The 25,990-nt window shown below is 29.3% G+C and overlaps 1 protein-coding gene across 8 annotated transcripts in view; it reads right to left on the minus strand.

The window, feature by feature from the left end:
- Positions 1–247: 247 nt before the first annotated feature.
- Positions 248–25,990, minus strand: part of GluClalpha (glycine receptor alpha 1) — a 241,254-nt gene continuing 215,511 nt past the window's right edge. For 5 of the 8 annotated variants that reach the window (XM_075367151.1, XM_075367154.1, XM_075367152.1 and 2 more), the window contains 5 exons: positions 22,658–22,811; positions 12,513–12,595; positions 11,101–11,235; positions 9,253–9,683; positions 248–3,797 (listed from right to left, as the gene is read on the minus strand). In XM_075367151.1, coding sequence (XP_075223266.1) covers positions 3,564–3,797; positions 9,253–9,683; positions 11,101–11,235; positions 12,513–12,595; positions 22,658–22,811 — 1,037 coding nt within the window. In that variant the 3' untranslated portion in view covers positions 248–3,563. The remainder of the gene's footprint in view (positions 3,798–9,252; positions 9,684–11,100; positions 11,236–12,512; positions 12,596–22,657; positions 22,812–25,990) is intronic. The other 3 variants (XM_075367153.1, XM_075367156.1, XM_075367155.1) reach the window with 1 other exon arrangement.

Below are 25,990 nucleotides of genomic sequence, written 5' to 3' on the forward strand. Positions count from 1 at the left end.
AGTAAATCAATTGTAATTAGTAAACAGAGAGTTATTTCATATAGAGAGTTCTGCGATGTATGGCTGACAGTTTGAATATTTACTTAATTTTTTGTTTTATTTTTTAATTTAAATAGAACCTTAAATTATTGCCTCAAATTTAAGAGAGTCAAAAGGGAATTACATTTTAATATTCTTTGTAAGATTTTGAAATGTGAAATTGGATTAAAGGACAAGGAAAATTGAATATTAAAAAAAAAAATCTAACTTCAGAAACAATATTGGATTGCGTATATTAATCAATTAATATCAAATATAACAGTGGATTATTTATTTGTTTTACAATAAATGTTGCATTATCCTTATTGAATACCTCCTTCCAAAAGTCTCATTTTGAAATAAATATATAGTTGATTTTAATTTTTTTTTATTTATTATCTTTAACGTGTGTTTTCAGACAAAAATAAATAACCAGTAAAATTTTCAGTCAGAACCATAGCAGAAAACAACACAAAGTAACTTCTTCTGACTAGTCAAATTAAAACCTCCTTGTAACAAGAATTGACAAGCGATTCAAAAAAAGAATTCATAAGCAATTTAGAACTGCTTCTGATTATGCAGCTACATTCATTTAATTTAAAAAGAAATTTTTTCAGTATGAAACCTAAGTTTTTTCTTCAAACTCAGGTAGCTGTCTAGATAAGTTAACTACTCAAGAAGGAGTGCATATTGAGGATACTTATAAAAATTTGATTCATTAAGCAAAAAAAAAATTTGTAAGGGTATGATAATTTACCCTATTATCAAGCAAAAAATGAAAAATGGAAGACTGATATTTTTGTGTAGGAAAAAAATTCCTGCAAAAAGTTTTTTCTAAAAGATTAATATTTTGTAAAACAGTTTTTCTAGGTTAAATATTTCTATATTTTTTTTAAAATTCCTATAATGTTGGTTTTTACTGTTAATTTTGTGAAGCTGAAATTGCTATAAGCCGATATAAAAGAGCATTAAAATCAGTATAAAAACATCATAATGGATTTTTATATGACATTGAGATGAGAATGTTTTTTCCATCCCTAAAACAGAATAATTACTTAACATATAAACAATTTATATAATCAGTAAGTCTTTTCTATGTATGTCAGATTGATTATTTTTTGAAAAAAGTAATAAAATTTTTTTCAGAGACTTATTAGTTTTGGATGCTAGTAAACTATATTTGGATGAGTTTGGTATCAAATAATTTTTTATTATCTCAGTCATACACTATCCAGTTATTAGTGAAGATGGCTAAAAGATGGAGATTGCTTTGCCTTAAAGTAAAAGTAAAGTAAAAATCATCCCTTAGATATAAATTTTATTTGAATTTTCTATGAATTTTTAATATATATATTTTTTAATAATTTCTACTGTCAGTCAATAAAATACAAAAATGTGTGATGGATAATGCAGAAAATTAAAAAAAAAAAAATTGTAATTTAGATGCAAGTCTAAAGTTTCAATTTTTAAAATAATAAATAAAAAGTTCAATTATGAATTTAAATGAATGATTTAGAGAATCTTATTTAAAGAATTTTATTTTAATATTAAAATTGAAAACAATGTTCATTCCTGTTTAATTAAACTCAATTATCTGTTATTTAAATTTATTCTATACATTGTCTCTGTAATGTATAACATAGAATAAGGTGTTTACCATTCATAACATGTAAAACCATTTCAAATGTTAAACCACATTTTTTTACATAAAACATATAATTAACTGAGAAGCCAACAAAATACAAGCGCTTATAATGAGTTTTGTATGTTCATCAAATTTAGAAGACACATTTCAAACTTAATGGTATATTATTAAAATAAATAGCGTAACTTGGTGAGAGACAGCATGTAAAATAACCTTTATCGCAAATTTAGAGTATCTGATCACAAATTTTGGAACGTTTCAGAACATTTGGGAATTTGAATACACATGGAAAAGTAACACCAGGTATCACAAATAAATGAGATGCTGCAACAAACAGTGAACAGCAATGAACCACTTCTAAAGGGTAGAGTGCTATTCAGATATACTGAGATGAACTCTGCAGAACTGTTCTGGTTTAAAGTCTATTTTATGGGTATGAAGCTCAGGTGATAAAATAAATGATAAAGATTAAGGATAGTGATAACCAACAGAAAGATACTTAGAAGAATATTTGAACTGACACTAGTGAATGAAGAAAAAAGAAGTGTAGGAAGAGTTCAACTGAGTAAAATGAAAATTTAATGCTTGAAATCCAAATGTCTGCAATGGCTAGGACAAGTATGAAAGATTGATGACCGATTGGTAAAGAAAAACTTCCTCAAGTAACTGAAAGATCAATCAACTGAATGAGAGGAAAACTAAGAATGAGAAAGTCCAATCAGAATCATTTGGCTTGATACATTAGGAAGAGAAAAGCAGAAAAAAATTGAAGAAGGATGGTTGCATAATTTGCTGGGTTTCATAAATCTGAATGCATGATAATTTTTGAAATAATACTTATTAAACTCATAGAATAAAGGTATTAAATGATAGAATAAATTAAATCAGGAAGATCAATCAATACTTTCACCTTAATTTTTCGTATAATTTTTATTTCTGAAAAAGTATTTTATAAATTTAAGTACCCCAAATAAATAGCAATATGGAAGTTTAACTGAATTTTTAAATACACATACTTTTTAATGACATCAATAAATATTACATAGAAGTTCTATAAAATTTAGAACCCTTATATTCTATAAATTATATAAATAAATTTACACTTTAGTAGTACAGTAATAATAAGTTACAATTTTATTTTGCAATACAAGTCAGTTCCAGAATTTCTTTCTAGAGAGATAATTTAATATCAAGAATATTAACCATTTGTGTTATTTTTCATAACTATGAAATTATATTAAATGATTTAAGACAGATAAATTATCCTTCTAAAATATCACCTTGAATATCTTTTTTAAGTAAATATTGTTAACTTTGATTTAAATATTATCTCTAATATTTTTGAGACCAATATCTTTGTATAAAGACAGAAATGCAGCTAATAAATAGACTGTTATCCAGTTTTTTTAAAACAGTTTATTCCATTTAAGATTTTTAGTGAAGTTTTAATGGTAAATTTTTATTACATCACAGAAATCACTTTTGATCATCAATATAACTCTCTTTGCAAACAATACCAGTATAATTTATTTGCACAAAGTTTTACAGATCATTCATATTCTTTACAAAATTGACTACATAACATCAGATGCTACTGACTAAAATAAAAAACAAAACTTAGGGAAAACAGTTAATTTAACATTAATAAAAAATTAAATTCTAATATCCTGCTTTTAATATTGGAGAATATGCTATCCTATGTAATATAAACATGAAATGTACCAATAATAAACACTATGATAAAATTTGCGAATAGTAATTGTTGTATGTACTTTAAAATGTTTGTTAGTGATACTTTTTTCTATTGTTTACAGGGTGTTTTAATGATGATTGTAATTATGAGTGAAGGTTGTTTTATAGCAGTGGTCGTGATGGCAGGGGCAGTAGGTAAGAAAGCCATCTATTCGCCCTCACTATCTTCACGGAAAAGGTATGTTGACCAATAAGTGAGGTTGAAAAAAGCAAACACCAATGGAAAGGTTATACGTGAAATGACATCGATACGTTTCGACCTGGTAGGGAACTTGGACAGCCATGTTCTACAACAGTTCGGTCTCTGTGGCTGTTGCATATGCACCTTGCAGTGTCGCATTTTCTCCAATGTTTGATCACCGGGCTGTCGTACGAGAGGCTTCTGAAACAAATTCAACCACTGTATTAGCAACCACTGTATCATCAAAAAATAAAAAAGGAGTAGGGTTCTGTAAGCGGGTATTGGCCTATATTTACTGGAAGGAAAATAAATAAATACGCTGCATACAAATTTTGCACAACATTATATGTAATTTAAATTTTGTTGAAAATTAATTAATTTTTGAAACAGTGTATCAGCTAAAAATTTTATTAATTTTTTTATTTGCTTGGGTAAGGTAATAAACAACTCAGATCTACTGAGAGACTTGCAACCCTTCAGATTGATTTTTCCTTCATCCTTCTCTCCTTCTCCCTCTAGAGTGGATGAAATATAATAACTGTATGAGAATTTCACTGTGACTGTGACTGTAAATACAGTATAGATTTTAAGGCCAAAATTTGTGCTATTTAAACTGTGTATATCAGTGAGTTTAATGGTACAGCAGAAGTAGACATATTTTTATCTATAAAACTACTACTAGTTTCTGTTGATATAACAATAGTTGATGAACAACTGTTGTATACAACGTTCTATTGTTGGAAGCATTCTTCAAAGACAATTCTAGTGAGTACCATAAGTCCTCTTGTTTCAACTCTTTTGGCCCGTTTCCTTTAAGGGGAATTTTAAACTTAAAAAAAAGAGCCAAAATTCAAAGGAAGCCATGTTTAGTGATTGAAGAGCCTGGTGAAGTTGTTCGATCCAGTGTTTTGACAATTTTCTAGTTGCCATTTTCCCAATTCTATGGTTTCTTGCAAGAAACAGCATCTCTTAGCTGATGAACAGTATGTATTACTCTTTATTTTGACTTGAGGACCATACTTATGATAAACCAAACCTTGATAATAAAAAAAAAAATATCAGGATGGCTTTCATGGTGTAGTGAAAATTCATCACTACAATGCTGCAAGCAATGCATCAGAACTTATTCAAAGATTCTTGGCAAAACACAGGACTGAACAAACCTTCACCAAGCTCCTTACTCATCAGACATGGCTCTCTACGATTTTTGTCTCTTTTCTAAGAGTAAAGAAAATAGATTTGAAGACAAAGAAGAATCAATGAAATGCAACAAAGGAATGCATGGTGTTCACTAAAAATGTATTTGAAAAATGCTTTCAACAATGGAGACATTGCTGGGATAACTGAGTTACATCAGAAGAAGCCTGCTTTATAAAAAGGGGATAAGTCACTGGACTAAATAGATTTGGTATTTTTGTTTTTATGAGCCAAGGTCACATACTTTTTTATCACATCTCATAGTGAAAAATTCTACTAATATAGACATACAATTCTGTGTAAAAGGTAGAACTTCTTGTTATAAGCAAGGTAAAGACTAAAGACAAGACTTTTTTTCTAGAAAAGTTTCTGCTGCTATTTTTTTGTAGAAGTAATCAAATTATAAATGTGTAGCCAATCTAAAGCTACTAGTAGAAAGTTTACATGGCAATGCACAGAATCGAAATGAATATAATAATGACTTCTAAATAATCTGAGTGTTCTTTGTCCTTCTAATCCTCTCAGTTAACAAATTGTATATGATGCATTTTTTCAAAATATGAATTTGGGGTAAGTACCTCCAAGTCATTTTCTATTAATGAAAATAAAAGATGCTGATACATTTACAATCTTTTCAACCTGTACGAGGATATTACAAAACATAACTTTTCGTACAGTATTTGTAGCAAATAAAGTTTTAGTATTTTGACCAAGAACAACTCTCTGCACAGTAATTCCATATGATTTCTTTAATGTACAAGATTCAATAGATTTTTTATGGTAATTATATTGGTATTTGTATGAGTCAGTACTGGTTGTACACTGATCACCACTTGGGTAAAGTTGTGTAACACTGGTAATGCTAGGTAAATACTAGTAGAGGTACAAAAATGACAAAATATGGATATTAAATACAATGAGAATGTTAAAAATAAATAAAAACAAGGAATAATGATGTAATTACAAAAGTAAAGAAGTAAAAATAAAAAAAAACATCCAAGAGAATAAATTAACAAAAATCAAAGCATTTAATAACTATTTATTGTAAATTGCTTAATTTAAAAAATACTGGGTGTAATTTCTCTTTATTTGTGAATACTGTTGGCATTATCTGATGATTTTCACAATAGCTGGGACTAATTAAAACTAGAAAATTGGAAACTAACATAATATATAAAATTAAAGGCTGAACAATTCAATTTCAATTTATTTATTTTTATTTCAAAAGATATTATTGATCTGTTTTTATAGGTACATGAAAAATGTAATTTTTATTAAATTATACAAGTACTTCAATTAAATTTTACATTTTACTTTCCTCAGAGCTTAATTTTATGGTGGCTTTTTTAATAGTGATAACAGCAGTGCCTGCTAAATAAAACTCTTCACATATTTCTTTTTTATAAATCATTAATTAATTTTTGCTGGTCAACCAGACAAAGCATGACAACAATTTTTTTTAAATATCAGTTTTTAATGTTTGTGGAATTATGGTTTCTAAATATCTTTTTTTGGTTAATTTATATCTCCTAATTTATCACGCACTCCACTAATAAAGTAATTAGTATCAAAAAGGTTATCTGGAAACCCGATTCTGCTATTCTGCTTTCTTTTTTTTGAGATCTTCACATTCTTTTATATATTTAAATTTAATTTCTTAGTTTTTATTAATAAGTTATATACGGTAAGCCATATTTAATATTTTTTGAACTAAGTCTTTATATATTATAAAAATATAAAATTTGTATTATTATTTTTTTAAGACATGTTTAATATATACATTTTTCCACTGGACATGCTTCATTCACACACTTTTTTTATAATAGCCTGTTGTTACTTTGCACTGATTGTAGGGCAAGTCAACAGTTGAATTTATGTCTAATCCTAAACCTAAAACTATAACTGACTTATGAGTGAGAAGAGAAAGAATTCATCAAGAGAATAAAAATAATTTTTAATTGAAAACCATTCAATCTGTTTTACAAGAATTTTTGTTTATCATCACAAGTTCTGATCACATATGTTAGGTTAATACTATGTAAACCTAGGCACTACATAAGATGGTTTACAAACAATCTTGTTCTATGAGCTTCCACAAATCTACTCTTTCCATTTGTTGCATTATAATAATGAGCATCAATCTCTTTTAAAATTTACTTGCATGCAATCAACTGTTTCTTTGTAAATTAATAATGAAGGAATTGTCATCAGCTGTTGAACCTTTAAAAGACTACTGCAGGTAGTTCCCTATTTCCCTATTTTTATTCTTCCATATATCTAATAGCTTTCCTCTGCAGTCTAAAACCTCTTTCAAAACGTTTTTTACATGATGCTCCTTAAAACTGTATCAAATATTATATATATATATATATATATATATGAGAGATTACAGTGCTAAAGTGTTCTTCCAAATTTATCATTGACAATTTGTGTTCTTGCAAATTTATCATTGCTTTAGTTTTAAATATATCTGAATTTAGATTTTAGCAAACAAAATCTCTATGAATATTAGAAGGGGTATGATCAATCATCACACCAAAAAACTTCACTAATGATGACTTTCTATGATGACTTATAAATAAGCTTGAAGCTTGAACTGTTGCCATAACTGAGATTCAAACCCATTCAAACCTCTGGATGAAAGGCCAAGATGCTACCACTTTGTCACACAGATTGAAACAACATTATTTTCTTGTTTTCTCTATTTATTTTTAAAGTTGGATTATTTTTTCATTAATAAAAAATTTAATAAATATAATTGAGGAAATTATTTACCTTTAATTAATAAATAAATTAATCATTCAATTATTTTATCATTAAAAAGGATATCTCCAAGTAGCACTCCTTGGTCTACTTTTTGGACTGAGGATCTAGTTTTTATATAGATTTTCGCTTCAAAAAATGTAATTTTAATTTACTGATTGATTGTCAGTAAGATAGTCCTTTATTTATTGCACAAGCAGCTCCTCCAAACCAACAGAAATTAGGTTTTTTCATTGGTGATGATAAATGGAGGATTAAAATATTTTAAAGTAAAATTTGATTATGTAAATACTAGCTGTGATTAATGATAAAGTTAATGTACAGTTATTATTAATTATGAGGTTTATTCAGAAAATAACATTAATAATTATAAATGTTATTAATTAAAATGTAATATAATATAATAATAGACGAAAACTATAATATGCGCATAATTAAAATCTTAATTATAATTAACATTTTTAATTACGCAATTTTTAATTGCGCAGATTGATATATTTAGTGTCGTGCGGTTGGCAGCATTGTGTTCCGAATAACCTCCTCTGTAACCACATGCTCTTGGATTGTTGATATCTCGTTTAGGTTTTGTATTATTGTTATTTAAGTACAACGTGTTTGAGGGTTAGTAGCAATTTTTGTAATGTGCGATTTTCGGGAGCAACGATAAAACTTAAAATTTTGTGTGAAACTGGGAAAAACTTTCACAGAAACGTTTCAAATTCTCAAACACACTTATGAAGATGATGCTCTGAGTTGTACTCAATTCTACAAATTGTTTTCGTGATATAAAAGTGGTCATCAGTCAATGATGATCCTCGACCAGGAAGGCTTTCGACTACAACTGATGACACCCACCTTCACATAATTAACGATCTGGTGTGTATAAATCGTCGATTGACTGTCAGAGAACTTGAAGAAGAGGTTAGCATCTCGATTGGATCATGCCATGACATTTTGATTGAAAAATCGAACATGCATCACGTTGCAGCAAAGTTTGTTCCTCATTTGATGACCGAACATCAGAAAGAACATCGAGTGGTAATTTGTCAGCAACTTCTTGAACAAGCCATGACTATTAAACATTCACACAAAATATCAGAACGGAGACGAAAACTAGGATTATGGCTACGACATTGAGACAAAAGTTCAATCATCACAATGGACTGGCAAAAGATTTCCGCGTTCCAAGAAAGCACGTCAGTCTCGATCCAAAGTCAAAGTGATGTTCTCTGTTTTTTCGATTTTAATGGAACTGTGCATTTTGAATTCTTGTCTCAAGGTGAAACAGTGAACCGTGCTTACTCAATTTGCTTTTCAATTTGTCAGTTTTGTGCCAAAAATCAGTGATTGTCCTCCCTCAGCCTCCTTGCTCGCCAGACCTGGCTACTTGCGATATTCTCTTACTTCCGAAATTAAAATTAGTGATGAAAGGACGCCGTTTTTAAACTACTGATGTCATTAAAGCAAATTCGTCACGGATCTTAAAGGCCACTTCAAATGAAGCTATTCAGGGCTGCTTCGCGAACTGGAAACACCGCTGTGAAAAGTGTGTGAATAGAGGAGGGAATACTTTGAAGGGAACAATAATCTGTAAAATTAAAAATAAAGATTAAAAAAAATAAATTTCGCTTATTTTCTGAACAGATCTTGTACGTAACAGTAAACTTAGAGAAGTGTTTTTGTTTTAAATACTGACCATAGCAAAAGTTGCACCTCCATCTTGAAGTAAATCGGCAGCAGCTTCCAGTTGAGCCGCATGTTCCAGTTCGCACTGACGACGCTGTTTTTGCATGTTGTCTCTGTGCATGTCTGAACGTGAAGCGTAATTTACCAGAGCGAATTCTAGTAATGCTCCGAATACAAAAGTAAGGCATACCCCTGTCCACACATCAATCGCTTTGGTATAAGAAACTGGAGGAAGTGATGCATTTATTCCTGATGTTTGAGTGGCCATTGTCAGCAAGGTAGTGACTCCGAGTGAAACGCGAGCGGGCACTGCACTCTGGTCCAACCAAAAGGATACCCATGATACGATGACAAGCATGCAGCACGGTATATATATTTGTATCAAGTAGTAACTGAACTCCCGTTTAAATAACAAATCTACTTTCAGACAACTATATTCACCTGAAAAAAACCGCAATAAGAATTATGAAATAGATATTTTATTCAAATCAGTCCCTATTTAGATAATTTACAGATGACATAAGAAATGAGATGAACTACATCATGTTTACCAAAAGAAATTACTCTAGAGTTCATAATTAAGTAGATATACATTAAACAATATGGACAAAATTTTTCAGTTAGTTAACTAAGACTTATTAATGGATTTCTGTAAGAGAAGGAGGTTTTCAATTGAACCTAATTGTATTTATTTATGCCTCAATTATCAGTAGATGGACTGTTTTTGAAGTTTTTTTTTGTAAAGGACATTCCTGTTGCAAATTTTTCCTGTTGGAAAACTTACAAAAATTTAAGAAAAAGCTTACAAGTTACATGTAGCTTGAGCAGAAAAGATAAAAATTAAAAAGTAAAATTTAAAACTAAAAATTACTACCTTATAGATAATTTTCAATTTCTTTGTTAACACAATTGTTTAGATTATGATTTCTATAGAATAATGATATATATAGCCTGATATCTATATTGTAGTTAAAATAATTCATATTAAAATTCAAGAAAAATAATTGGAAATGTAAGGTAACAAATAATACATATTCTCACATTCCTAATAGCCTTAACTCATGTATTATAGCAAAATCTTTATACAAGTGTTCTGGATTCATTATCAATTTTACCATGATGCAACAAAAAAATAATATCCTGTTCTCTTCATTCCAGAAAATTTAAGCATATGCAGGAGCAGATGCTTTATATCACTTCTCTAAGTTTTTTTCTTATTTTATCAAGACACATGTTTCTTGGTTTGCATTTCTTGAAAGTATCATTTTTCATACTAATAATGTTTGTAGGCCAACCTGAATTTAAAATAATTATTAAAAAGTGAAAAATAAAATGACATTAAAAAAAAATTAAAACCATCTTAGTTTCTTTTTATGATATGATATTTTTATGGTACTGCCAGTCTCTATTTTGAGTCAGGGTATCACTAGAAGAGTTGAAAATCACTACTTTGGTTGACTCAATATGCTGGTATGCAAACAGTATGTTCAGCTCAAGGGAAAAACAGTGAGAAACCATTTCACATCTTGATTTCCTTTGTAAGCTCAGCTCAGTATGCTTTTAGTCTTTAGGAGAACAGCTATTCTGATTTCAGGAGTGGCTGATATTGAATTTCAGGTCATCTACACTTAACTTATAAATACATTTATTTACAATTATGTGTAAGTTCTCTTTTTTAAGGTCATGAAATTTATCCCAGGTGAGAATTGCATCCAGTTTAAATGGATGCTGTTGATATTTGTTAAAAACAATTTGTTATATAACGGTGATCGACAGTAATTACTGATTACTGACTACTGACAGTTCATTTACAAAAAGAAATCTCTCATATTCTAAATGAAACTCAAAAGTAACTGACCTGTATTTGTTTTACTATTGCAATAGTCAGTAAGAAATTTTTCCAGTGTGAATCTAGGAAGGTGGAGATTTTTCACTACTTGTACTGGATCTCCTTCTTTCCAAAGAAATACAAGATCATCTGTCGTCCACCCATCTGTGTGTAAAATAATTATTCATTATTATTACAAGATAGATATTATAAAAACGCGTAAAATTTGTTTAAAATTTATGTTTATCTATAAATATAAGTGAAGCGTACAATTCTCATTTCTGAGAACTATAGTTACAGTAATACATCAGAAAAGATAGAATGTGTAGCTTTTCATCACATACTTTGCTATTCATTCTCTTTAGAAATAATTACCAATATATTTATAATTATCACCAACACTTTAGCTGTCATAATATCAGGAAGAGACAATATAAAAACCCAAAGCAACAGGGGAGTTACACTTTTTTTTAATATAATTTGGAATCAAGTGCTTAATATAAAATTATCAGGATTTAGTATCTATTTTGTGTCAAATTTTATAATAAACAAATTTATAAAAATCAACTTTGTTTAAAGTTTAGGCGTAACACAAAAATACTTATCAAAATATATGTATATAAATTAGTTTTATTTTCTTAATTTTTCATTAAAAATATTTATAATTTTCTTTAGAAAATAATTTACGAATAAAATATTGAAATATGTAGTTTAAAATATAAATGTAGTTTATCACACAGTTTACATTCTTTTTTATTATAAATGTACATCAAAAGAGACAATTTATTTATAGATTAGAAATTAAAACATCACTTTCATTATTGCCATTGTATTAGTGTTGTCATTTTCAATTAAGTTTTTTCCTTAATCTGAAAAAAAACAATATCTATTATTATAAAATAAATATCATAAACCAGTGGTCATTATGATAAAAAAAACCGTAAAATAGTAATTTTATGTCAGTGATACATTTAATTTCTAGAGAACTGAAATTTTGCCAAGCGTTAGTTCAGCTTTTTTTTTATTGTTTAGATACTTAGAAGAGAAAACCAACTATTAAACACGAAAGCCATCAAATTTATAAGATTTATATTGTAGAATAATAATAAATTAAAACATTAAATAGATTTAATGATTTATGTGGTTTATTTATAAAATATATTTATTTAAGGTATACGTATGATTGTATCAGTTAGATGATATAATTTTTAAATACAATTATTATTAAATATTTACAATAAAAATCTATTTTTTAATTATTAATAAAAACATCCATACCTAAAATAACAAAAATCATAAAAGATATCCTTAAATAATTTATTTCAAAAGTTAATAAGTTAAGTACAGGAACTCTCAAACTGACAGTTAACTGCAATATTATTACATAATAAATATTCTGCCTTTTCAGTTATGAAAATAATAATAAGTGCAAAAATACTTACAGCTAGCCATTCGTAATGAGCACACTTGTCTGTCAAGAGGATACAGTTTCAGATTCATAGGACATGACAACGTCAATGAGATCCTAAAAGTAAAAAAAAAAAAATTGTTATACAAGTAAATAGGTATAAACCAAATCCAATTTATATGTAAAATACAATAGAAGGAAGAACTGTATCAGATTATTAAAGTAACTTTTTTTTATTCTGTAACATGGGAGAAGTCATTTACTATTGGTTAAAAAATTACTGTAGCATAGTTTTTTTTTTCTTGAATGTTTTTGACGTCCATTTAAAAACTATTGTTTTGGATTAAAAAAAATACTAAAGTGCAACAGTTATTTTTGAAATTTGTTCGCTGGAAATGTACAATAGTGATGATTTTATGAAGAAAACGATTAAAATAGATAAAATTTTCGTAAAAAAAAATATACGACAACGTTATCTTCAAGTCGATGGTTAAAATCCGGCACAAGGAGGAATATGCGGTAATTCAACAATGTTTGTTGTTAAGTCAACAATGTATCTAACAAAATGTTTTTAATTCTTATAATTTTTTTCATACATGTAGGAGAAATTAAACGAGAAAAAGCAGGCCTTATGAATTTGTGTTTGTTTACGAGGTAGAACGGAATTTTAGAAATGATCGGAATTGTTGCAAGGTAATCGGCAATCTAATCTGTATTATATCATTTTTGCTCATCGGATCTCTTAATAAATTTACTGTAGTTGAACTTTATGCGTGTGCTTTTGATTTTCTTTTTAAATACATACAAACGAAACAAAAGCAAATATATATATATATATATATATATATATATATATATATATATATTATATATATTTTAGAAATACAGTTTTAGATTTCAAGTATTAAAATTATAATTTTTTGTAAAGATTATTTTTTTGTTTTCCACTTCCTTATTCTTTATTTAATGACATTGGTTATTATTGTAAAGTCATTTATTTACAGATAAACAAAGACATAAAAATTACTCGGTTACTGATATCAATTTTAAAAAAAAAACATGTTTATGACAGATTAATAATAAACATTCTCTATGATGCCTATTATTCACAGCTGCAGATACATTCGGAATAACGCAACCTAAAAATTTATTTAAAAAAAATATTTTTATAACTCCTCAAAACAATTAATTTAGTTCGATACACTCAAGAGAATGCATAAAAATTCTATTAAAAATGATTTTGATGTTTGTTTGCGGTGTATGCGAGCTAGAAGTATAAGGTGGAAAATGAAGTCAATTTTTGTTTTATAGATTTGTTTACCGTTCAAAAACTATCCTCTTTGTGGATTGTAATCATTCATTTTAAATACGATTAAAGCTGTTGCACTGTGCTATTCAGGTAAAGTAACTTTTCTGAACGCGTGGATAAAATTCCCATTAATGAAAATTATAGTGTTTCTTTTGCCTATAAAGCGGAATTTCTTTGTGTTTTATTAGATGAAAAATTCTCTTGGAATGATCAAATCGATTTCGACCGCGACAAAATCAAACCGTACTGTTTTGGTTTAATTGCCTTAGTAAAACACTAAGCATTATTATAAATTATTTATTATGCTTATGTACATTCCCTGTAAAGTATAATTTCTCTTGGAAATCCCTCAATTGAGAACGAGTTCTCAAGATATAAAATTGGGTTGCCAGATCATTAATCGGCGTGCCCAGTGCTATGACTCGTGTAAACCGATATTTAGAAAATTAAATATGTAAACTTATTCTTGTTCTTATATTTATAAATTTACATTCTTAGCTAAAAAGAATTGTCATATATTCTTAAAAACTAACAATACCCACCTTTAACAAAACTGTTTTCATGCAACTCAACAAAGTATTTCGGCTTATTCGGAAGGGCCAAATGTTTCCGTTACCATTTTTAATAAATTACTGAACCATTTAAAAAAAATCTTCTCACCAATTTATTTAAAATAAAATTAAAAAATTTATCTGTGCAGAGACAATATTTCTCTATCAATGAATTTTTAAATAATATCAATTAAAAGATTAAAAAATACCTGAACTTTCTGTTCAAATAATTTTCATTAATGACTTATAAAATGTTAACTATTTTTTATAGTTTATATCTTATGTATTATCTTAGCATTATTTCATGTGTTAATATTTTAAACGATTGATATGGACATAAATGATATATATTTTTTATTTTATACTTAATTTTGTATTTTTTTATGCTTTCTGACCCAGATTTTCGACAATTTTTCTAGATCCATTTGTCAAATCTGCGGTAGTTCCTTTTTTTTCATTCGTGTACAACATATTTAGTATTCCTGATGTGATCTATATAAAGTGTTACTACATACTGACCAGAATAAAAGATTTATTTATTTGATGGAATACGGAAAAAGTTAGATTTTAGTTAAAGGAAATAATCGATTTAGTCACATCGTCTCGAGACCGCATCTCTTCTTCGGTCCGGCTAGTAGATCAGAATTCTCCATCGGCTGGCATTACATTACATCCCCTTTTATTTGACACTACACTATGTTAAAAAAAAATTATTCTTTTTATAACTTGGGGAAAAATATTGTCAACTTTCATTTATCCCTTTTTTTTATTTTCTTCAGTTACATATAAAAAATGTTCCTAGCGTTATTCGGACGAACAGCCGTATTATATTTCACTGAAATTGGTGTAGTCATTTCAGTTATAATTTCTAATAAATATGCCGCTCGAAAACAAAATTCTTCTGGCAACAACTTTTAAATATATAAATAAAAAATTAAACATCTTAATCTCTCGGACATATACTTAAATTTAATTGAGGAAACTATTTAGTGAACACAAAAGCGATCTGTAGCCCTACAAATTTACTCGCGTAAAAATAACTCTACCCAGACATAAAAGATCAAAGAGACATAGGCCAACAAAAGTATTTGGCATCAAAAAAATACTAAAAAAAAAATTCGATTATGTAAAATATTATTTGTAAAGTTTTAATTTAAGATAGGATCGTTATACTTTGAGAGTCAAACAAACACTTATGAACTTTTACTAAAAATAATTATGAATTCGATATTGCTTAAGAAAACTTTAAATTATTCTAATAGGAAACTTTTGTGAATGAAATAGTGACTGTGAGTAAAATAAACAGAAAATATCTGTTGGAAGGTAAATAAATGAATTTTTAATTAAATCTCTATTCCTCTATCGAACTGATAAAAAACCATAAATAAATAGATTTCAGTGTATAATAATTCAGCTTGAAGTACCTCTCTGTCAGTTTATTCTCTAAACAAAAGTTCCTTTCGCGGAGTATTTTTTTGTTATTATTCCGACCATTTTTGTTATGAAGTAAAAATCTCTTATAACCGCATAGGATACAATAGCGTATCGAATTACAACATATTCTAAGTTCCCTTAAAAAAATTTCCGTACCATTAAATCACTCATAACGGTCACAGATAAGATGATGTAATCATTAATAAACAAAACTTGCCGAATTAATTACTTACGGTACGGCCGATTAAATTTTTACCGTCTAATATAAGTTAATGTTATTTAAAAATTCAGAATTTAAAAAAATTTTTAATATGCCACTACCTTTCCCCGAGACCAAACATCAATCGGATGACATAGGGATCGTTTTCATGGTCCTCCGCGCTACTACCGCAGGCTAATACCAGAAAATTTGGTTAATGTTTAGACTCGGATTGTCGCCTGATGATAATATAAATCAGTTTGATGCTGCCTTAATATTCCTGTAGTAGTCACTACTCCTGGACCTAAAAAATGTTAAGAGAAAAAAATATCGCGTATTTCATCTTTTTTACCAGTAAAAACACTTTCCCTCTGTTATTCAATGTAACAGCTTGAAGGAGTAAAACATTTTTTTGGAATTTAACTTAAACTTTTTTTTTTTTAATTTAAAAAATCTAAATTGTACTTCACATCGAATAAAAGAATATAACTTGTTTTGTTTACTTATATATTTTATGATTTTCTTTTTGAAAGAAACGGTTCGCATTGATCTTCAACTATTTAGATTATTATTATATCAACAAGCAGACTTTAATATTTACAATAATACAGGCGCCACTGTTCTTTTATTTTACCAAAATACTGAAGAAAATTTAAAGAAATCAATTATATCAAAAGAATTAAGATAAAATGTTTTTGTTCCGTTCGACAAATGTAGTGTACGTTAATAAAACTCCACGAGACGATAAGAATCTCGTAAAATGACAAAACTGGACGAAAATTGTTTTCACATTGCTCGTAGCGCTGTAATTCGTTACTAAATTTTTAAATAAACAGTTTTTCTATCCGTCGTATGAACTTTCTTCAGCTAAAAATTTAGCTACGTTTTTTTTTATTTTAGGCGGAACAAAGTGTTCATAAACGAATTTAAAACTGGTCACTAACCTCAGATTATTGCAACGGTCGTTAAATTTCATTAATAAATTATAATTTAATTTTTTATTAAAAAAAAGTCGACTGAACGTTAAATTATTAAATAATGTTAGATTTTTTTTTAACTTGGGTATAATATGGAAAAATATATATTTTTTTTAATTTTTAGAGATGTAATTGTAAATAACAGTTAAAGATCAATTCTGTCGACCGGAAAGGTGAGTACTGTTAGGATAAAGCCAGACTCAGAAAAAGCCTTAAAAGAATGAAACTGAGGATCATAAACTTACACACTTACTTAACAAACTTAATTTAGATGTAAAAGATAAAACTACAATTAATAATTCCACGACATTTTGATAAGAACATCAAACGAATAATTATGTGATCCGAACAAAAAAAAAAATTAATCAAAGTTTAATCCTGAATATTTTATTTATAAATGGATTGCTCGTAAATAAAATGAATCTTTTGCAATCGATAATTTTTTCATTCATTCATTGATTGTGTTCTCCGTTAGGGCAGGTCTTGCACGGCCATTGTCCATTTATTATATCTTATGCCAACCTCCTAGTCTTTTTGGATTTCCCGTTTTCCATATTCCCATCCAGCACTTGAAAAATTTTTCCTCCTCTTCTTTTTTTTCTATTTACCAAACCCTCCACTGCATCCACCATTAAACATTTTCTTCTCTTATAATGCACCAACCAGTACCTTTTCTGCTGCCAATTACATTTAACATTCTCCTATTCGTTTTTATTTTTTCTAATACCTTATCATTCGTTTCACGATCTTGCCGTCTGACATTAATCTATGACACACCCACATCTCAAATGCCTCAATTTTCGACTTCTGTCCACCTTCCTTAGTGTCCACATTTCAGCACCATATTGTATGACACTCCAAATATAACATCTTGCCAATTTCTTTCTTAAATTCCAGCTCAATTTTCTACACAGAAATTTTCTCCTATTAAATGCTTCCTTACTCCTTGCTATCCTCTGTAGTACAAGTTAGGTCTTCAGTTATAATGCTGCTGAAGTATTTAAATTTCTCCATCTGCTCTAATACTTCATCTCCCACTCTGATTTCAATCTTCTCCACTTTTCCGCCTGTTACCATGAATTTTATTTTGTTTTTATCTATTATCATTCCTTTATTTTCACAAGATTCATTTAAGTTAATTAAGCATTTCATTTAGCTTTATTTCACTCTCTGCTACCACCACCATATCATCAGCGAATCGTAGACATTACACTTTCCTTCTTCCAACTGCCACTCCTCTTTTGCTATTAAAACAACCTTTAACCATCTCTTCTAGACGTATATTGAACAGAGTAGGGGACATGCAGCAACCTTGCGTAATTCCTCTTCCAGTCTTTATCCTTTTTGTCTCACATCTCACACTTTAACTATTATTCTCTGGTAAAAGTAAACTCTTTTATCAAGCGTCTCTCTCTCTCCTCAGTTAACCCTCTTTTTTTTAAGTTTAAATTAATTTATCCCATTGTACTCTGTCGAAGCCCTTTGACAGAGGCCGCTGTTAAACAAAATCAAAATGTTGTTGATATAAAAAATACTGTAAGATCTTAAAATACATTAAAGTAAGGTAAAAATGTATAATTATAAACGGTAGCTAAATTAATAAATTTCTCGACTCCTACGAGACTACTCAAAAAAATTTCGCGGTCTGCATAACGTGCACCAAAGAAATGAGGCCGATAATTTTGTTAAAAAGTTAAAATATTTTGCGATTAGTAATCTTTAATTAATATGATTATTATAAATATTCTAAACGAATTTGACTTTACGCGGTTCAAAAAGTGTAAATGAAGAAATCTTGCCAACATCTGATAAACTTTAAAATATATCAAAAGGCAATGAAATACAATCTATAAGATATCGCTAACCCAGGTAGAAAAATGAAGTTTGAACGCATAGTATGCGTTTATGTAGTTAAACATGTGATACGTGCTATGGTAATGTAGGCGGTAAATGATGTGAATTACTATGTTGTACAGATAGTAATCAGTATTTATAGGTGTTTTTAAGATTTAAGAAGTCTTGTCCACGACAATATAAAAACTAACATTTCTCGACCTACTGTGTACCGTAAACCGTAGTTATATACATGGTTAGTAGTTAATAATAATAATAATTCTATGTACTACATTACATCAAAATCTAGTGTGGCAACACATTCATAATAAGTTAGACGGGTCGAGGTTAATCGTGTCGGATTTCTGTTTTTATAAAGATTGAAAATTACATTACACAGGATAAACCTAAGCTGCTAACTTAACAGAGGAATAAATTTATCAGTTTCTTTTCTAGAAACATCTAAAGGAGGAGGTGAAATCAATCATTTATGTAAAATAAATTATTCGTAATAAATTAAACGTATGAGACGTCTTTAACTTAGAAAAAGCTAACTTTAAAGTCTACTCCTTCCTATAGAAAACAATGCGTTATACACAGAGCTATAAGAGAGATCACGTAAATCTGAGTTATATAACAAATTTGAATATTAAGGAACGAAATGATCTGATGGAACGAACTCAATAAATAAACTGACTTAAAATTCATTTGATAAATAAAATAATTGTAAAACGATTATTAAAAAAATGCCATGAAATTTAAAACTTTTGGAAAACTACAAATGAAGTAATTAAAAGTAAAAATAATTTATCATTAAGTAGAAAAACAAGACTATAATAAACTTAAGACAGATGATTAGAACGATCTGATTTAGATTTTGATAACCCGTATCGATTTGGAGAATAAATAGCTGCTACAATCAGAAAAAACTCAACTGAGTGTTGCGAATAACTGGTATAATTTAAACTCGGCAGGTAAAATAAACCTTACATTTATGGGGAAATTCGATTTTAAAAGCAAAAATTGGAATTAATAATAAGCAAAAAATAAGTAAAATAAAATTGGATACGATAATATTTCCCTGAATATTTAAAAACTTTCTCATCATTTTTTATTAAGCTACTTTACTCTTATTTAGATGACTACCATTATAATTGGAGGTACAGCTTTTCTAGTACGCTTGAAGAAAAGCATTGTCAGACCGGTATTTTAAAAGGAAAAGTAATTTCCTGAAAATTACAGGTCGATCTCTCTCCTATCTCTTTTCTCTAAACTAATCAGACAAAATCCAATAATTAGGATTATAATTATAAAATATGTCTTATAATTATAAAATTAAAACAAAATTATTTTACAAACCTTTGGACTAGTGGATCACAAAACCAACTAATTTGAATTATCGGGTCGATAATTAGTGGACTAATGATCCACCGGTCAAAGGTAGAGCACCTCGGTCTAAAATATTTTTATCTGGTCCGTATTGAAAAGTAATCAATTATGTAGCAAAATTTATTTACAGAGCATAGTATTTATCAAAAAATTGTAAAATATTGAAAAGTTACACATTTCCCATGACGAATTATACTTATCTTTTTGCTGAAGTAGTATATCACAAAGGGAATATATTATTATCGATTAAAAAGCTTCAACATTGGAATCTTTGAATTACTTCAGGTCAAAAATTTGATGATTTCAACTGATAATTTAGATTAGAAATTACTAAAAATTACTTAATATTAACTTAAGAGTAACAACATTTGTTTACTTAATGATTGTAGCAGGCTAATTCTAAACCCGAAGGAGTTGAAGAAATTTACGGTGACAGCATTCTCATTTTTATTCAATTATTAAAATAATAGTATGCATTAAACGCTAGTAGTTTCTATTTTATAAAACTTTTCCAAGACTCCTTGTTGTCCGCCGCAACATACGTAAAGACGACTACGAGGTCCGTTCTCTATGTTCTACACATTCACGAACTCGATACGAAAACACTTTCTACCTCTATTCTAGTTTTTCCGTTAAACATTACTTTTTTTTAAGGTTTAATTCGGTATATAACTAATTTTTTAAGCGCAACGGTTGGTAAGGTACAAATGTTCGAAAGAAAATTTTATTTTTCTTACTATTCACATTCTGTCTCTTGGAGCGCAGTTTTATTGAGCCAGTAAAACGTGTATTTAAGATATTTCTCAGGAGCTCCGGGAAATTAAATTATTATACTTCAATCGGGAACATATGTAACCATAATAAATATTAATGACGACAAGCATAGTTCTTTATTAAGAGCGAAAATCAATAAACAAATAACATAATTTATTTATTATAAATAATAATTTTGCTAGAAAAGGCACCTTGATTGAAAGGCAGGTTCGCAGGTTCTTGGATGCCAAAAATTATACAGGACTTAATAAAAAAACTGGCGGTAATGGTTGCCCAAAAAATGTTTTGGTATTTGTATAGAGTTTAAAATTTAATAATCTTCTTACTAACAGATATGAAAATTATTATTAATCTTTGCGCTTTATTAATTTTCTAATTTATTTATTTAAATTTAATGTTTGAGAACGATTTGTCGAATACATTTTTGTTTGTTTCTGTAAATCATTATTTCATCATACACGTTTAAATGATTTCATCATTTCCACGTTAGTGGAAATACCTTGATCTTATTTTTATAAAAAAATAAATATCACCGATGCCCCGCATATCCGGGTTACTGTAACAAATATTATTATTATATGTTTGTATTATATTATTAGTATATGTATAGTGTGTTTGAACAATACCTGCATAGGTTTGGCAGGAGAGAGTCACCAATCTGTTGTTACTGCGATGCGGTTGACGATGCCAAACACACTATTTTTGAGTGCAGACGATGGGAGGAACAACGTATAAATGCAGGACTGATGCATACCCGACCGGAGCAGCTCTCGGATTGGCTCTTGGCTATGTCCGGAAACTGGAATAATTTTGCAATATTTGCAAGAACAGTTATCAGAATAAAAGAAGATGAGGCAAGACGACTGGGATACTGAGGGGTGTAGTTTATTGTAGGGCTGAGCGGACAGCCCCGTTCCTGAGGGCTCACATGCCCTGGTGTGTGGGTTCCGGTGATGGAGCGGGGACTCCTTGCATCCGTTAGGTGCGAATGAATGAAAAGACCGAGACCCGGCCGGCGGTGTGGGTTCCCGGATACGCTTTGGCGGCTTCGGCTACTGCGCCGTCGGTTTGAGGCTGGCAAAAGGAAAGACCGAGACCCGGTCTCCGGCGGGGGGGCTGGGAAGGGCATAGCCGGGCCTGGCTCTTACGTTGGAGATTAGAGGCAGGCAATTAAAAGATTCGGAAAGGACACGTCCCCGAGTCGAGTATACTTAATTGGATGTCCGGCTCGGGGATGTAGGGGGAAAAAAAATACAACAATTTATATTATTACAGTCGGTAAAGTAAACATTGGGCATTAAAAATGGTACATCAATAATGAAACAATGTATGGCAGGGAAAACTACAATTATCTTACATCAGATTGAGGGAATTTCTAGTTCATAAAATGTAAAAAAAAATAACCGGCAAGGATGCCGCGAAACGTTTCCCGTAGTTGAATAGATAAAAACAATATCTCCTTTTCCCACGGTAATAAAATTGAATATTATTTTCCCTTTTACTACATTACTTCATTTTTTTGTTATTTATTTACTAATTCTCTTATCGAAAAATAATAATGATAATAACAATTTTTGTCTATTCTATTTGGTTAGACAAGATGTATCGTTAATTATAAGCCGACAACAAACGTCATTCGACGGCTAGAACGAGAGATGCTTACGATCCACTAGAATAAATCTATTATACGAGTAAATAAACGGTTGTACTTACCGAATACTATAAAGGACGGATCCATATGGGAAGATGCGTATGTATACATTCGGCATAATTATATTGTGGAAGTGTCCCTCTTTCTCGTTTGAGAAAAATAAATCGGGCATCCATACTCTGTTCGCTTCTGTCAGTGTCAAATATTTAAGCTTACCTGAAAATAAAACCATAAAAGCAATATTAAATTCCGTTTATGAATATAAAATAATATAAATATTCGACTTTTTATAGTGATTTTTAAGTATAAATTGACTAATAAGTATAAATCGATTTTTATAATTAGTACTATGATATTCAGAATCCGGATATCTCCGGATTGTTGAATTCAAATCCGCAGGCGTCTGTGACTTTCGTCATGTAGCGAATTCAGCTACAGCTAGTTACATCGGTAGATCCCCAAGATAGGTAGTTAATCAGAAACAAAAATCGGCAGATTCTACTTCATTCTAATATTTCTACTTTTGAAAAGTGAATTAGTCCAAAAATTAGAATTAATATTGTTGTTATAGATGATAATAATCATTCATTAATATTTCTTATTTTTGTTGAAAATATTGGTATATTCATTGAAATTTCAATATCGAAGATTAAAAAGATTGTTGCAATTAGGAAGAAGTGTGTAGAAAATGATTAATCGCTTCGGCTTACACTGTCGACCTTAAATCGTCAACTTTCCAAGTCAACAAACCCTCTCAGCACTACCTTAAAAAGTAATAATTTTTTTAAATTGCATAATTTTCAATAAATTCAAATTAACATTCAACCGTCATAATCGCGAACACTTCGTTTCAGATCACGAAATTTTACTAAAATTTTGTTTTAATCTTTTTAAATTGTTTGTTTTAATCTGTTTGTGCTGTTTTAAGTGTCGTTACCCTACTTAATCTAATTTTTTCTACTATAAAAAGAATGACACACCTACATCACGCGACCTCAGTAGGTCACGATTACTTTTTTGCAGGCTATGTGACTCTTACTGGTCTTAGAGCTCATAAGCGTACGAAAATACCGTTTGCCACCAGATATGTACAATTTATCGAATGGAATACAATGTAATCTTTTGTAAAAAGATACTAAAGTAAAAGGTAATAATGTACCGTAACTAAATGACACCCTTGTTATTTCCATAATACAAATAACAATTTTCTGTTTATTGTAAAAATTTATGAAAAGAAAAAGATATTAATTTCCTCAAAATTTCAATGAGAACATATAAGATGTAAAAAATTAAAGTATGTAGAACAAAAAAAAAATCAGATTAATAATTAATATGTTCTAATAAATAATATGTTTTTCTTAATTCATGACGAATTATAAACGTATAACGATTTAATATCGAAATACAGAGTAATCACCAATAATATAATCGAAAATTAATATAATACAATCATCAATAATTATTTATAAGTGATTTTCATTCCGGACCGTAGTGGTGAGAAACAGAAATAAATGGCATTAAAGGAGTAAAATACTAATAATATCGATAATACTAGTGATCATCAATCGGCTACTGATAGAGTAATCGGCTACTGATCTGAAGCTGTGGTTATCACGGTTTTCAAATGATGTAATTCGATGAAATACGATGTAGTTTTGTTTCATACGGCCTGGAAAAAAATGTTCACCCTACACTTATTCGTTGTTGTCATGGTCTACATTACCTACAGAAAAATGAGATTTGTAAATATACCGTACGAAAGTCAAATTTTTTTTGGTAAAAAGAAGGTACGATTTATTTTTCGAGGAATAAATTTTCTGAGTGCATGTAGTCGATTACGAGCAGAAAAACAAACAAAAAATTAATTTTTGACGAAATCGGACTTTCCGTCGATAGCCTGTTTCTTTATAAATTAAAAATCGAAATAAAATTCACACTATATGCTAAGCTTCACTTGTGGGAACCGCGCAGCTATTCCTTTCAAAACGCAACTCTTTCGGAGATTTAAAGGTTCCTGATTTATAACTGTTCGAACGATTATCGAGTTTTATGAAAACTTTACGCTATTTAATCATCCGATATCCTACCCCTTTAAATCGATACCAAACCAATTTATATGTTTACTCCAAGATAATCTGTAGCTGATAATCTGAAAATATGTTTAAGGATAATGCAGGAAAGATTAATGAAAGTGGATGTGTACTTATGTGCGCTGTATAACGATTGGGTAAAATTTGTCGACAGAGTAAAGCGGAGGGTACGGCTGAAAATTCTGGAAGAAGTTATTAATAAATACGGAAAAAATCGAAAATGAATGAGAAGTGGTTTCAGTCCGGACCGTAGCGATTAACAGAAGTAAATGCCATTAAACGAGTAAAAATGTAAAAACAAAAACATGTCATCGGCACGATTCGGCGTAAATAAAAAAATTAAAAATGAACTGAAGAGAAAAGATTAAAAAAACCGAAGAAGAAAATATAAGATAAACTAAGCGCGCGAAAGAACCGGTAGTGCTATCTGAAACGGAAGGATCACTGAAGTAAAGTCGAGTAGAGTCAGGTGGAGCCGTAAGAAGATCTGGAATAAAGATTAAACGCATGGATGTAGAAAGTATACGATTGGAAGAGAAGAAATCAGAATTGAAAAGAAAGAAAGAAAAGTTTTATTTAATTATAAACCGGAAATCGCATAAGAAATGAAAACAGAATTTATTTGGGGAAAAAAATAGTATTTGGAAAGGTCAAGCAATTATTATTAATAGTTAGAAAAATATAAATTTAACTTCGTGAAACGGTCGGTCGTGAGCAGGGTATTACACCGAACACATATACGCATCTTCAAGAGGTAAACAGCAAAGTTACTTACAAACCTTGGATTTCAATAAGGAGGAAAACAGGAAAATTAAAAGGAACGGATGAAATAAAGAATGAAGAAGCGTTAAGGAAAATAGATAAGGAAAATATGACGTAATAATAAAAATTACCAAAGAGATTTGGTTCGGTCATGTATCTAGGAGGAAATAAACACAAGAAGAGGAAGAAAAACGATTAAAGTTAAGATATGAAGGAAAATAAATTGACTGATGTCATGAGAAGATGAAGTTACGAACAGATGAAAAATGACGTACAGGAGAGAGAAAAGTGAGAAACCGATTTGCAACGATCAATAAAGAATATAATTTATCTGCGTTTTTTTTGCAATTCCTAACTTCTTACTTTTAAATGAAAATAGAAGATGGAAGCAGATGTAAATAATATAATGAACATTTTAAATACGCTTTCTAAAAATTTATACTTTTCAGATTTTTCGAAAGTCCTTCACTCTTATCGAGGAAAGTTTTGAAGCTACAGTATTTTCTATGTAGCATTTATGCTACATAGCATTGCTACATAGCA

This window comes from Lycorma delicatula, chromosome 5 (genome assembly GCF_047948215.1).
Source record: "Lycorma delicatula isolate Av1 chromosome 5, ASM4794821v1, whole genome shotgun sequence".
NCBI classification, from domain to species: Eukaryota; Metazoa; Arthropoda; class Insecta; order Hemiptera; family Fulgoridae; genus Lycorma; species Lycorma delicatula.